This window comes from Salvelinus fontinalis, chromosome 4, assembly GCF_029448725.1.
Source record: "Salvelinus fontinalis isolate EN_2023a chromosome 4, ASM2944872v1, whole genome shotgun sequence".
NCBI lineage: Eukaryota > Metazoa > Chordata > Actinopteri > Salmoniformes > Salmonidae > Salvelinus > Salvelinus fontinalis.
Genome location: NC_074668.1, coordinates 38,020,381 through 38,034,144, shown reverse-complemented (window position 1 = coordinate 38,034,144; position 13,764 = coordinate 38,020,381). Strand labels below are relative to the sequence as shown.

The following is a 13,764-nucleotide window of genomic DNA, read 5'->3' as shown; positions in this document are numbered from 1 at the left end:
GCTACAAAAGGCAGAGGAATTAAAACGAGGCCTCAAATCTCGACAGGCTCTGTTCAAAAAAGCCAAATCACAAGGCCAGGCTGCTGTCAAGGCCAGTTTTATTTTGGCAGAAGAGATCGCTAAATCAGCCCGGCCATTTACGGAGGGGGATTTCATCAAAAACTGCATGATTAAAGTTTGTGACGAAGTTTGCCCAGAAAAAAGGCAACTCTTTTTAAATGTGAGTCTGAGCAGAAACACCATTGCCGAGAGAGTAGACCAGTTGTCCATCAATCTAAAAGAGCAGCTTGTGAAAAAGGGAAAAGATTTCATTGCATATTCCTTGGCTGTGGATGAGAGCACCGACATTTCTGACATTGCCCAGTTGTCAATTTTCATCCGCGGAGTGGACTCCAGCCTAAGCGTGACAGAGGAGTTTTTGGCTTTACGTCCTATGCATGGCACAACTACGGGGCATGATTTGTATGAAGAGGTGTCAAGATGTGTAAATGAGATGGAGCTGCCTTGGGAAAAACTCGTGGGTTTGACAACCGACGGAGCACCTGCGATGTGTGGACACAGGAGCGGACTGGTGGCGAAGATACGGGAAAAGATGCAAGAGGAAAACGCGACAGGTGAGCTGACAGCTTATCATTGTATCATACACCAGGAAGCGTTGTGCGGTAAAGCCTTGAAAATGGAGCATGTAATGAGCATCATCACGCGCACAGTTAACTTTATCAGAGCCAAAGGTTTGAATCACCGCCAGTTCAAGGCATTTCTGACGGAGTTAGAAACGGAGCATGGTGATTTGCCTTATCACACAGAGGTGCGATGGCTAAGCCAGGGAAAGGTGCTTCAAAGATGTTTCGAGCTTCGTGAGGAGATTTGTCTGTTCTTGGACAGCAAAGGGAAAGACACAACACAACTCCGAGACGAAATGTTTCTGTGTGAAATGGCTTTTCTGTGTGACATTACGAGTCATCTGAATGCAATGAACTTGCAGCTGCAGGGTCGGGATCATGTCATCTCTGATATGTACAGTACAGTGAAGGCATTTAAAACCAAACTGACTCTGTGGGAGACGCAGATGCGGAAAGAAAATTTGAGCCACTTTCCCAGCTGCCAGACCATGAAAGAGAAGCTCTCTACCAGTGCGTTCCCGAGCGCACAGTTGGCTGATAAAATAGGTATGCTTGCCGCTGACTTTCGACGCCGATTTGCTGACTTTGAAGCACAAAAAAGCAGGTTGGAACTGCTCGGTAACCCATTTGCTGTTGACGTGGAAAGCTCACCACCAAACCTCCAAATGGAGTTGATTGACCTCCAATGCAATGATGCACTGAGGGCAAAATATGCGGCAGTGGGTGCTGCGGAGTTCGCCCGTTTCCTCCCCGACACAATGCCCCAGCTGCGCATCCAGGCTGCTCAAACGTTGTCTATGTTTGGCAGCACATACCTGTGTGAACAACTGTTTTCTTTGATGAACCTGAACAAAACATCACACAGAAGTCGACTTACTGCTGAACACCTCCACTCAATTCTGAGGATTTCCTCAGCTCAGAGCCTTACCTCGAACATTGATGAACTTGTGGAAAAGATGGGACACCACCAAGTATCACCCTCAACCTCAAACAAGTGAACATTACTGTGCAATCACATATTTAGAGTTTTTACTCAGTTCAAGTTTAAAAGTTAAAGTTTAATATTTGTTTTCACTGCATGTTACTTCTCCTTAAACAAAGTGTTGTTTTTGATTAATAGATTTTTGCACTTTATTTTATTGTATTTCAATCCAATTATATTTTAAAAATATTTCAGTTGAGTGGATGATAGAAAATTGCTATTATTGTTTTTTTCTTTGAAGTAAATTTAGCCCACTTTTGCTAAAATAGAAAATATAGGCTACTGATGGTGCCTTGAATACCGGTTTCTTTCATTTAATGTTCATGTTATGGGGATTTTTATATAAAGGAAATTTGTCTTTTGTGTCTGTTGAAAATTAAAGATTACTGACAGAGCCATAAGAAAATATTGCTTTATTTATCTGATCATATTGGAATATATTTGTTAGGTTTTCAGTAGGTTCAATTAGGTTCACTAGACTATATGCGTCATTTAAAAATTTTTCAATGAACATTCGAACAGTCCGGCCCTCGGCTTGTAGCTAAATTTTTTATTTGGCCCTCCGTCCATTTGACTTTGACACCCCTGATGTACATGGATTTTATAATATTGTATGTTTTTCCCCTAACACCGCTTTTCATCAATTTGTATAGTAGAATATCATGCCAAATTGAGTCAAAAGCTTTTTTGAAATCAACAAAGCATGAGAAGACTTTGCCTTTGTTTTGGTTTGTTTATTTGTCAGTTAGGGTGTGCAGGGTGAATACGTGGTCTGTCGTACAGTAATTTGGTGAAAAGCCAATTTTACATTTGCTCAATACATTGTTTTCACTGAGGAAATGTACGAGTCTGCTGTTAATGATAATGCAGAGGTTCATGTTGATGCATATCCCGTGGTAGTTATTGGAGTCAAATTTGTCTCCACTTTTGTGGATTGGGGTGATCATTCCTTGGTTCCAAATATTGGGAAAATGTCGGAGCTCGAGTATGATGTTAAAGTTTAAGTATAGCCAATTGGAATTTGTGGTCTGTATATTTTATAATTTAATTTAGGATACCATTAACACCACATGCCTTTTTGGGTTGGAGGGTTTGTATTTTGTCCTGTAGTTCATTCAATGTAATTGGAGAATCCAGTGGATTCTGGTAGTCTTTAATTGTTGATTCTAAGATTTGTATTTGATCATGTATATGCTTTTGCTGTTTGTTCTTTGTTATAGAGCCAAAAAGTTTGGATAAGTGGTTCATCACATACATCTCCGTTTTGGATAGATAACTATTTGTGTTGTTGTTTGTTTAGTGTGTTCCAATTTTCCCAGAAGTGGTTAGATTCTATGGATTCTTCAATTATATTGAGCTGATTTCTGACGTGCTGTTCCTTCTTTTTCCATAGTGTATTTCTGTATTGTTTTAGTGATTCACCATAGTGAAGGCATAGACTCAGGTTTTCTGGGTCTCTATGCTTTCGGTTGGATAGGTTTCTCAAGTTCTTTCTTAGGTGTGTGACAGAGCTGCAGGAGTTGTGACCTGTTTTTGTTGTTTTTTTGGATAGTTGTGTCAAGGGGGGCATATTTGGGAGGGAATGCTGTCACCTCCAGGTAAGGGTTTGTCGTGTGCTGAGAGTGTCAGGTTCTTGTCCAGTTATGGCATGTTGGTCACCACAGACTAGTACATGTCCCTGGGCCTGGAAATGATTGAGATCACCCTCTAGGATGGAGAAGCTGTCATTGTTAAAGTATTGGGATTCTTTTGGGGGGATATAGGTTGCACACATGAGGAAATGTTTCTCTCCTGAGATCATTTCCTTATTAATTTGTAGCCAGAGGTAAAATGTTCCTGTTTTGATGAATTTAATAGAGTGGGTTAGGTCTGCTCTATACCAAATTAACATACCCCCTGAGTCTCTTCCCAGTTTCACACTTGGTCGTTTAGTGGATGGGACTACCAGCTCTCTATAACCTATAGCGCAACCAGTGGGTCCATCTCCTCTATACCATGTTTCTTTTAGGATGGCAATGTCTGTATTTCCAAATGCTTTGATGAAGTCTGGTGATATTAATCCCACCAGGAAAGTTGTTTTGCCACCCCAATCAACCACTCTTAAACCACACAATCACAATCCGGCCTACACAACCAAACTCACCCATTGGCAGGAAAGAGCGATAGTGGTCGAAAGACAGACATGCAGGAAGACGTTTCCAGCACATTCTCCAGAGCTTCAATTTACACGCCTGCTAAACAGCGCGGTGGGTAGAGGGAGAGCTGGCTGAAAGGGGGGTGGGGTTGGGGAGTATTGTGTGCTGAACAGCAGAGCCCCACTCTAGCTGAATAGGTATTGTCATCTGGATTTATAGTTCACCAAAGTACTTTCTCCTGCTGTGGGGGTTTACAACCGCCAGGCTGGGGTTTGGGGAACCACGGTGGGAACACGACGCATTGCGTGCAGGCCCAACCAGAAATAATATTAAGGATTTACAAACTACATGTTCTGATGTTTTGGTACCTTATTCTATTAATTCAACTACATTTCGATTAGTTTAAATGAAACACGTAAACAAATACTTTAAACAATATCCGTTTAATGTCAGTGTAACAACGGAAAGAAGAATATTGCATCAAATACATAATGGATCTTTACATCAAAACCAGTCAGTAAAACAGCAGTGTATTCCTAAAAATCTATGACAAGAAACACATCTGCCACAATATGTACATATATAAAACACAAGTTTGCTAAATGTTTTGTTTTATCTTAAAATAATTTAGACTCCAGAACAGGTGTTGTGGACATCCTATATTTGACATCTAAATCTATGGTCCTAATTTGTGTAATATATGTGATTTCCCGCTGTTATAGACAAATGTAAGAATGCCTGAGTTGTGTATTGGTTTGAAAAATAGGCCAACATGTTTTTGTCGATCTTCCCACAGTCTCATGCAGCAAAAATCCATTGTCCAAAAACCTTTTAAGTGGTTTGGAGTGCAACCACTCTGAAGTCACTGTAGCCTACACTGAAGTAAAAAGACAGTAGATATATTGTCATTAAAACTTAATTTAGAAAAACTAATTCTGGTAAACATTTCTAAATGCAAAAGATGATGAGCAATTATAGAAAATATAGCCTAGGACATTTAAAACAATACTGTACCTAAAACAAAGACGCTCCTTTTTGTCATTGGCTATCATTTTAGGCTATACCCATAGTCTCCAAACGTTTATTTTCTTGTTTGCAAAAAAAGGATGAATGAATATGTTCTCCAATATTGTGTTTAGTTTAAAGTCAGTTTTACAAAAGGGAATGACGCTTTCATTGATTTCAAAGTTCAGAGTAAACTGCAGGTGCAAAAAAACGTTTTTCAAAATAGTTTTTCAAAAAACCACAGACCACATTTAAGCACAGCCTAGCCACCCCATCATGAGGGTGAGACGCAGGGCTACACGTAATTCCTTTTGTCATAGTCCACGGTCCCGTTCGGTGTAGCCCGTTTGGTCGGGGCATATTTGGCCGAATAGCCCGAATTCCCGTTAGAAGGACAGGAGCAGCAGAGTAGCGCGCCCCCGATCAGCAGGAGCGCAGTGGCCGCCCAACCGATGTAGAGCGCAGCCCCAATCTCCCTCTTCTTGGACGGGGGCACCTGTGGGTTGTAGAAATCCGAGATTATGTTGTTGGCCATCCAGCAGAGAGGGACTAGAACAAACAAGCCACTGATTATGTAGATAACCCCTCCGGCGTTCACCACCCGGGCTTTGACGTTCTCGTCATTGATGCAGTTGGTACACTGCGCCCCGGCGATCACCACCATTAGCCCCAGCACGCCAAACACACATGAGATGACGGTCAGGGCTCGCGCCGCCTGCAGGTCGTGGCCGAGCGCAAGGACCGAGTCGTGCACCTTGCACTGCATCTGGCCCGTGCTCTGCACCACACAGGACATCCAGAGCCCATCCCAGATGGTCTGAGCCACCACAATGTTGGCCTCGATGAACGCCGTCACCTTCCACATGGGCAGCCCGCAAACGACCATCACCAGGAGTGAACCAATGACGCACAGTCCCAGTCCAAGGATCTCCAGTCCAGCGGACACCATCTTCGCTCCTTTTTAACGGATTAAAAAAAATATATATATTTGTCCTCCTCTGTGTTTACCAACCCGTCTCAATCTGGATGCTGCGCTTTAGGATATATGATCTTTAGTTAGGAAGCTGCTACAAATAGTCTACAAACGGATTTATTTTTAGTCAGTATGTTACTGACTGGCTGTAAAAACAACTGGTAGCATAGAGCGGCTGGACCACGGATATATTTTGAGTGGGGTGTGGGCGACTCCACAAGGGCTAAAGCCAGATGAAAACTTTCACCCAATCAGAAGTCACCTCATCCTCTTAGCCCCAATGAGGAGGCAGGGAAATTGGATGAGAATGAACAAAGCCAGAGGAGCGCTTTGTGTGTGTTTACTGTTATTCCGAAAATGGTTAAGTATGTTATTTGGTTAAATATAGGTTTGGGAACAAACGCAAAGGACACGTGGAAGACCAATTGACCGTAGGCTGTAATAAAACCTGTTCTAACTAAATTGATTATTACTGGAATAGTCTTGTCTAGGGCTACACAATAATTAAATGGTATACTTTTTAAAGGAAACTCGGTAGAATTTAAGCACAAGCAATGAATTGGTTGTACCCAGAGGATACTGTATATGGCTCTACCCAGACCTGCAACATTTATAGCCTATTAGAATCACATTCAATGTTATTTTATTTAGTTGAATATTGTAACATTGTAATAATAGCCCCCCCCCCCCCCAAAAAAACACAGCCTATGTAATGGCCCCATTCAGGGCAGTTTGGATTGCCCAATGCTGTGAAAGCTTGCGGTTTGCAAGTTATTGCAACACAGTTGTAAGCAGGTGTAACAGTTACGTTACAAATGTTTTTTTTATGGTAGGTTAGGCTATAAAATACATCTAGGCTACCATAGAACATTTATTGAAATATATTTTATTGGGAAAATGCATCCACCCCATGCACTCTCTCCCCGACTCAATTTTTTATTTTTACTAAGTTTGCATTGACATCAAAATAAAGTTGCCATTTAGACAAGGCTTGTTACATTGTTACTGTTGCAAGGCTAAAGCGAGTAGGCCAGGCTAGGAGAAGGAATGTTTCCTCCTCCGTAACGACCAAAGCGTGTCAAGACATCAAAATCTGACGTCATCATCCATCAACAACGATAACCGCCTTGTGCAGAAACTGAGAGCATGGCTGCCATTTTGGACGTTACCTACCTATAGGCTACCAATTGTTGCACTTCCACCATAGTTTGAGCCGCAATGGACCCAGTGGCACTGACTCCCACCCGTGACAAACGGACATCATGGGGCGGAACAATTGAGAGATTTCTGAAATCTCTTTCCTGTCCTGGGATAGAAAGAAGAGGGGAAAATACTTATGTTTATTTCCATTTCAAAAATTACACACAGGTAAGGTATCAAACGGTCGTATATTAATGTTTGTCTACCCGAATGAGTCTGATGAAAAGGGATTGAGCGTCTTGAGTGAGATTAGCGTTACAGATAGTTGAAGTTTGGCACCATGACACCAGTCACATGAGGAAAAACTGTTGCATGCTAAAGTTTGACATGAAACCAATAGTTTCATAGTGTTTCGCAAGTTTAATTTATAGGCCTGTTTCCTATTTAAGATAAGATACAATGTTTCCATATACAGTCTATGCAATTATGCCAAACATATTCCTATTCATTTGGCCGTTAAATAGTTCATAGGGTCTGGTGTGTTTGCAAAATGTCAATCTTTCCCAAACTGGGTGTGGACGTCAAAACTGTAGTAGACAACACAAGGCCAAAACATTTCCGCTACATTACAAATATCCCAACTTCTCATTCAAGGAAGGAACATTGAAAAATACAAAATCATAATACAAAACTTCACTTGTGACAACATTGACAATGCATTGTGAATAGGGGCAATTCCATTTTGAGAGTCTGATTTTTCACTTTAAAGGGTAGGTAGCAAAAACGTATCACAGGTTTTACATTATAATACACATCAAAAGTCCCAATGCAAAGTTACACCTCACTTTTTTTGTTTGTTGTTATTACATAAAACTGATCAGAATTCCGAAGAATGACGAAGTCACACAGTAAAAAACATTTGCAGAGTTTGACTTAATATGGAGGACCTGACGAGTCAGCCTATTTCCTAGGCAGAAATAACTTTAATTGTATCATTTTAAATTAAACCAAATTGTTTTCACTCATGACTATTCAGCGAATTTACAAGCAAATACTATCAATTTATTCTTACAAATCAGCTCGCAAAGTTGCTAGCCAACAAGCATGCTAATGTTACGTTAGCACTATGTGAGTGCATTCAACACCTAACTCATTAAAGTAAACCAGTGTTTTTTCGAAATACATAACGCCATCTTTTTATTTTACTAGGCAAGTCAGTTAAGAACACATTCTTATTTTCAATTAACTGCCTGTTGAGGGGCAGAATGACAGATTTGTATCTTGTCAGCTCGGGGATTTGAACTTGCAACCTTTCTGTTACTAGTCCAACTCACTAACCACTAGGCTACCCTGCCGCCCCAATAAATACGCCATAGTGGCGAAGTAATTACAATTGTGCAATTAACACTAGAGTGATAGATGTGCAGATGAGGATGTGCAAGTAGAAATACTGGTGTGCAAAAGAGCAGAAAAAACAAATATGGGGATGAGGTAGGTAGCAGGTTGGATGGGCTATTTACAGATGGGCTGTGTACAGCTGCAGCGATTGGTAAGCTGCTCTGACAGCCAATGCTTGATGTTAGTGAGGGAGATATGTCTCCAACTTCAGTGATTTTTGGAATTTCTTTCCAGTCATTGGCAGCAGAGAACTGGAAGGAAAGGCGGCCAAATGAGGTGTTGACTTTGTGGATGACCAGTGAAATATACCTGTTGGAGCACATGCTACGGATGGGTGTTGCTATGGTGACCAGTGAGTTGAGATAAGGCGGAGCTTTACCTAGCAAAGACTTATAGGTGACCTGGAGCCAGTGGGTTTGGCGGAGAATATGTAGCGAGGACCAGCCAACGAGAGCGTACAAGTTGCAATGGTGGGTAGTATATGGGGCTTTGGTGACAAAACTGATGGCACTATGATAGACTGCATCCAATTTGCCGAGTAGAGTGTTGGAGGCTATTTTGTAAATTACATCGCCGAGGTCAAGGATCGGCAGGATAGTCAGTTTTACGAGAGTATGTTTAGCAGCATGAGTGAAGGAGGCTTTGTTTGCGAAATAGGAAGCCGATTCTAGATTTAATTTTGGATTAATAGATGCTTAATATGAGTCTGGAAGGAGAGTTTACAGTCTAGCCAGACACCTAGGTATTTATAGTTGTCCACATATTCTAAGTCAGAACCGTCCAGAGTAGTGATGCTGGGCGGGCGGGTGCGGGCAGCGATCGGTTGAAGAGCATGCATTTAGTTTTACTTGCATTTAAGAGCAGTTGGAGGCCACGGAAGTTGTGTTGTATGTCATCGAAACTCGTTTGGAGGTTTGTTAACACAGTGTCCAAAGAAGGGCTAGATGTTTACAGTATGGTGTCGTCTGCGTAGAGGTGGATCAAAGAATCACCCGCAGCAAGAGTGACATTGAAATATACAGAAAAAAAGAGTCGGCCCGAGAATTGAACCCTGTGGCACCCCCATAGAGACTGCCAGAGGTCCGGACAACAGGCCCTCCAATTTGACACACTGAACTCTATCTGAGAAGTAGTTAGTGAACCAGGCGAGGCAGTCATTAGAAAAACCAAGGCTGTTGAGTCTGCCGATAAGAATGTGGTGATTGACAGAGTTGAAAGCCTTGGCCAGGTCGATGAAGACGGCTGCACAGTACTGTTTTTTATCGATGGTGGTTATGATATTGTTTAGGACCTTGAGCGTGGCTAAGGTACACCCGTGACCAGCTCAGAAATCGGATTTTTTATTTTATTTTTATTTCACCTTTATTTAACCAGGTAGGCTAGTTGAGAACAAGTTATCATTTGCAACTGCGACCTGGCCAAGATAAAGCATAGCAGTGTGAACAGACAACAACACAGAGTTACACATGGAGTAAACAATAAACAAGTCAATAACATGGTAGAAAAAAAGAGAATCTATATACAATGTGGATTGATAGCAGAGAAGGTACGGTGGGATTCGAGATGGTCGGTGATCTGTTTATTCACCTGGCTTTTGAAGACTTTAGAAAGTCAGGGCAGGATGGATATAGGTCTGTAACAGTTTGGGTCTAGAGTGTCTCCCCCTTTAAAGAGGGGGATGACCGCGGCCGCGTTCCAATTTTTAGGAATCTCAGACGATACGAAAGAGAGGTTGAACAGACCAGTAATAGTTAACCAGTTATCAAACAATGTTACCGGTATATGCAGTTATCTTAGTCAGCAAGCCAATCGGAGAATTGCCGATTGACGGCTGAGTTAGCTACCGAAGTCAAAGAAGAGCGAAGGAGGGGCCTTCAGAGGGAGAGGCCATTTCACCGGCAGAGGGAGAGTCAGTTAATCCAATAGCGATATAGTGAGGTAAAGCCACGTTGAATTTATCCGGTTTATCTCCATCACTGCTGACACTCGCAATGTACCGGTAGGGCGGTAGGAAATAGAGGTTGCAGGCTTCACGTAGGTCGGTAGGAAATAGAGGTTGCAGGCTTCACGTAGGTCGGTAGGAAATAGAGGTTGCAGGCTTCACATAGGTCGGTAGGAAATAGAGGTTGCAGGCTTCACGTAATTCGGTAGGAAATAGAGGTTGCAGGCTTCACGTTCAAGCTCGGCACAGCACCTGGTTTCAGTCAGTCTCATTCCGAATCCTGGCTTTCACTGGTTATACTAAGCCATCGAAGTCCTCCAGAGTGAAATGAGCACAACATACAGTAGACGTGCGCATGGTTCCCATACTCCAATCCGCTCACTTCAACCGGACAAACCAGTCCCACTTCAAAACTAGCTTCTCGTTTTTGGCCCACAAATGAGTCGTAACCCCGTCCTTGTGGGTATTACTGCAGTATGTGGGTATTATTGCACAAGCTACTAATGACAGAAAACTACTACAACACTCACTCGCTCGACTACCACTAACAAACGCACGGGAGAAGAGGAGATGCAGTTTTTCACATGAATTTATATGGTTTCTTCTTCGTGGATGTACATAATAGCCCACAATACTTAGTTTGGAATGTAATTACATGCTAGCATGGCTAGTAGCAAATGTTAGCCAGCTGGAACATAGCTAGGTAGCACCGGTTCTCCATATGATGTTGAGAAATAGTGCATTGTGGGTAGTTCAGAAGATTTCCAGAAATAAGTTAATAAATGTAAAAACGCTAAAACATAACTTAACATAATTATGATAACATAATAATCATAACATAATCGTGACTACAACTAAGTTACTAAGTCTTGGACCACACTTACTTTGGTGAGTTAAAAACTCATGCTTCCTTCCTTACCCTTTAAAATTTATGTCAAACAAAAACCAATGATTTAAAAAATAAACAAATCATCCAACTGCTTTTAACAATTTCCACAGATAATATGACAAAAACACAAGTACTTGAAGAACAGTGCAGATGCAAAGTTTGGTAAGAGAATGGCGGCCCAAATAGCACATTCTGTTACCAAACTTTGCACAGTTCTTCAGATGAGTTTTTTGTCAAAATGTCCGTGGAAATTGTTAAAAGTAGTCCTTTTGCATAGAGTTGTATGGTTTATTTAACTTTGCAATCATTGGTTTTTGTTTGACATACATTTTAAAGTGAAAAACCAGAGATCCATTACGGTGGAATTGCCCAGATACTAAAGGCCTACGCATCATTGAGTTGTGTCAGTATTGAGATGTTTATGCATTGTAGGAGAGCATAGCTTTATGATGTCACAGAATGAACAGATAGTAAAACGTGACATTGTATTGATATTGCTCTGCCATTTAACCTTGTGATCATCCCATGCTAGTCATACAGTAGCTAGGCCTTTGTGAATAGTGAAGCTTATTATGAGAACGTTTTCTTACCTTGTCAATAAGGCTGGGAATTGCCAGGGACCTCACGATATGATATCATGATACTTAGGTGCCAATACGATATGTATTGCAATTCGATACTGTGATTTTATTGCGATTCAATGTTCCAAACATTACTCACCATGTCTGCTGCAGAGGGAGAGCCATGAGAAAACGAGTTTTGATCAGTCGTGGAATTAAGTGCTAAAAACAAATTGGTTCCCTATTTAAAAAGAAGATGGAGAACAAACTATGAAGGAAAACTACTGGAGTTTTAGGGCAGGTACAACCAACTAGTGCAAAAATAATATTGTGATATTGTCAAAATAATATTTTGATATGTAACTGTATCGTATGTAACCCCCCCCCCCCCATCACATCACTTGCCATCCAACCTTTATGTTGCTTGGCTATTTCCCTTTCTGTCCCCATCATAAAAGGGCCATCCTGTGCTTTTTCTAAAGTGTGTATTAGGAGTGGCCCTGCTGGTTTCCGTCTGCTTGAAAGGCCTTCTCATTCTGCCCATTGTTGTGTTTTTTTAAATTTATGGCTCAGACTGTAGAGAGCTCCTGAAACATAGTATAACAGCTTTATTATTGTTGCTCACCATCACCTCCCAACCCCCAAAGGACCAATTTATTACAGTTGAGACTCAAACCAACCTCTGTGTGTGTGTATGTGTATAGGTATTGGTATGTGTATACATGTGTCTGCCAACTTTATCTTTTATCATGGTATTTCAGTTTATCAATTCACTACCGAGTCATAGCATAGCTCAGATCAGGGTGGACTTTAGCTGCCATTTCTTGAAGAGGTTCTTATTAACCAATTAAGTTTAAAATAATTCAAAATAATAATAACAAATATAGATTTGGTTATAGGTCTAAATAATTCTGTATGGTGTAAATGCTTTTGTTTTAAGTTTCTGTGTGGTAGAGGGGAAGTGAATAGCTTTACTCCTAGCACAGCCCCTCATGGCTTTAATCCAGCTAATAAATCAAGTGTAGACCTCACATGCCAGGACTTTGGCTTAACTAAGGTGGCATTTTTCCTTCTTTGCCAAACCGTTTAATCTCACTCAGGTCGGGCATTCTGATTGTGTTTGTGTGTGGGTGTGTGAGTTCGTAACAGCTTACAGAATCCGGTCAGGTAGCCTAGCGATTAAGAGCGTTGGGACGTTAACCAAAAGGTCTGCCCTTGATCAAGACAGTTAACCCCTAGTAACAACTGCTCCCCGTGCACCGATGACGTGGATGTTGATTAAGGCAGCCCCCTGTACCTCTCTGATTCAGAGGGGTTGGGTTAAACGCGGAGACACATTTGGTTGAATGCATCCAGTTGTGCAACTGACTAAATATCCCCCTTTCTCTTATTAAGTGGGTATTATTGCCGCCTTCCTGTATCCCCCATAGTGTTGCCTTTGTGATATTACCGAAGTGATAATGGAACAACTTAATTAATCTACTGCTGTTTCCCACAGAGACCGCCCAGGAATTAAACGTGTGTGTGTGTGTGTGTGTGTGTGTGTGTGTGTGTAGGGGATACTTATTTAGTTGCGTATAAAATAGCTTGTTTAAATACAGACATAAAACATATCACAAAAATTGCTTTTGCATATTCAATAATTGCTTTGTAACCTGTACAGTATGATGGCCCCTAGAATGTAGAGCTAGGTAACAGATTAATTGTAACGCTCGTCGTAATCCTCCTCGTCTGAGGAGGAGCAAGGATCGGACCAAAGCGCAGCGTGGTTTGAATGCATACTTTAATATTTAAACAAAGACGAAAAACACTTGACAAAATACAAAACAATAAACGACGTGAACAAACGAACGAAAACAGTACCGTGAGGCGAACAAACACAGATACGGCAACAATCACCCACAAACAAACAGTGAAAACAGTCAACCTTAATATGGTTCCCAATCAGAGACAATGACAAACACCTGCCTCTAATTGAGAACCATATTAGGCCAAACAATAAACCCAACATAGAAACACATAACATAGAATGCCCACCCAGCTCACGTCCTGACCAACTAAACAAGACTGAACAAAGGAAATAAGGTTAGGAACGTGACATTAATAATAATATTGCT

General features: G+C 41.4%; 2 protein-coding genes across 2 annotated transcripts in view; one reads left to right on the top strand and one right to left on the bottom strand.

The window, feature by feature from the left end:
- Nucleotides 1-4,167: 4,167 nt before the first annotated feature.
- Nucleotides 4,168-5,930, bottom strand: LOC129853714 (claudin-4-like). The gene has a single exon (XM_055920058.1). It carries the CDS (start codon nucleotides 5,692-5,694, stop codon nucleotides 5,041-5,043), a length of 654 nt encoding a protein of 217 aa, XP_055776033.1. The 5' UTR covers nucleotides 5,695-5,930; the 3' UTR covers nucleotides 4,168-5,040.
- A 927-nt stretch (nucleotides 5,931-6,857) lies between these two features.
- The window catches only part of LOC129853712 (septin-2-like), a 42,009-nt gene continuing 35,102 nt past the window's right edge, over nucleotides 6,858-13,764 (top strand). The window contains exon 1 of the mRNA XM_055920056.1: nucleotides 6,858-7,086. The gene's annotated coding sequence lies outside the window, so the exon portion shown is untranslated. The remainder of the gene's footprint in view (nucleotides 7,087-13,764) is intronic.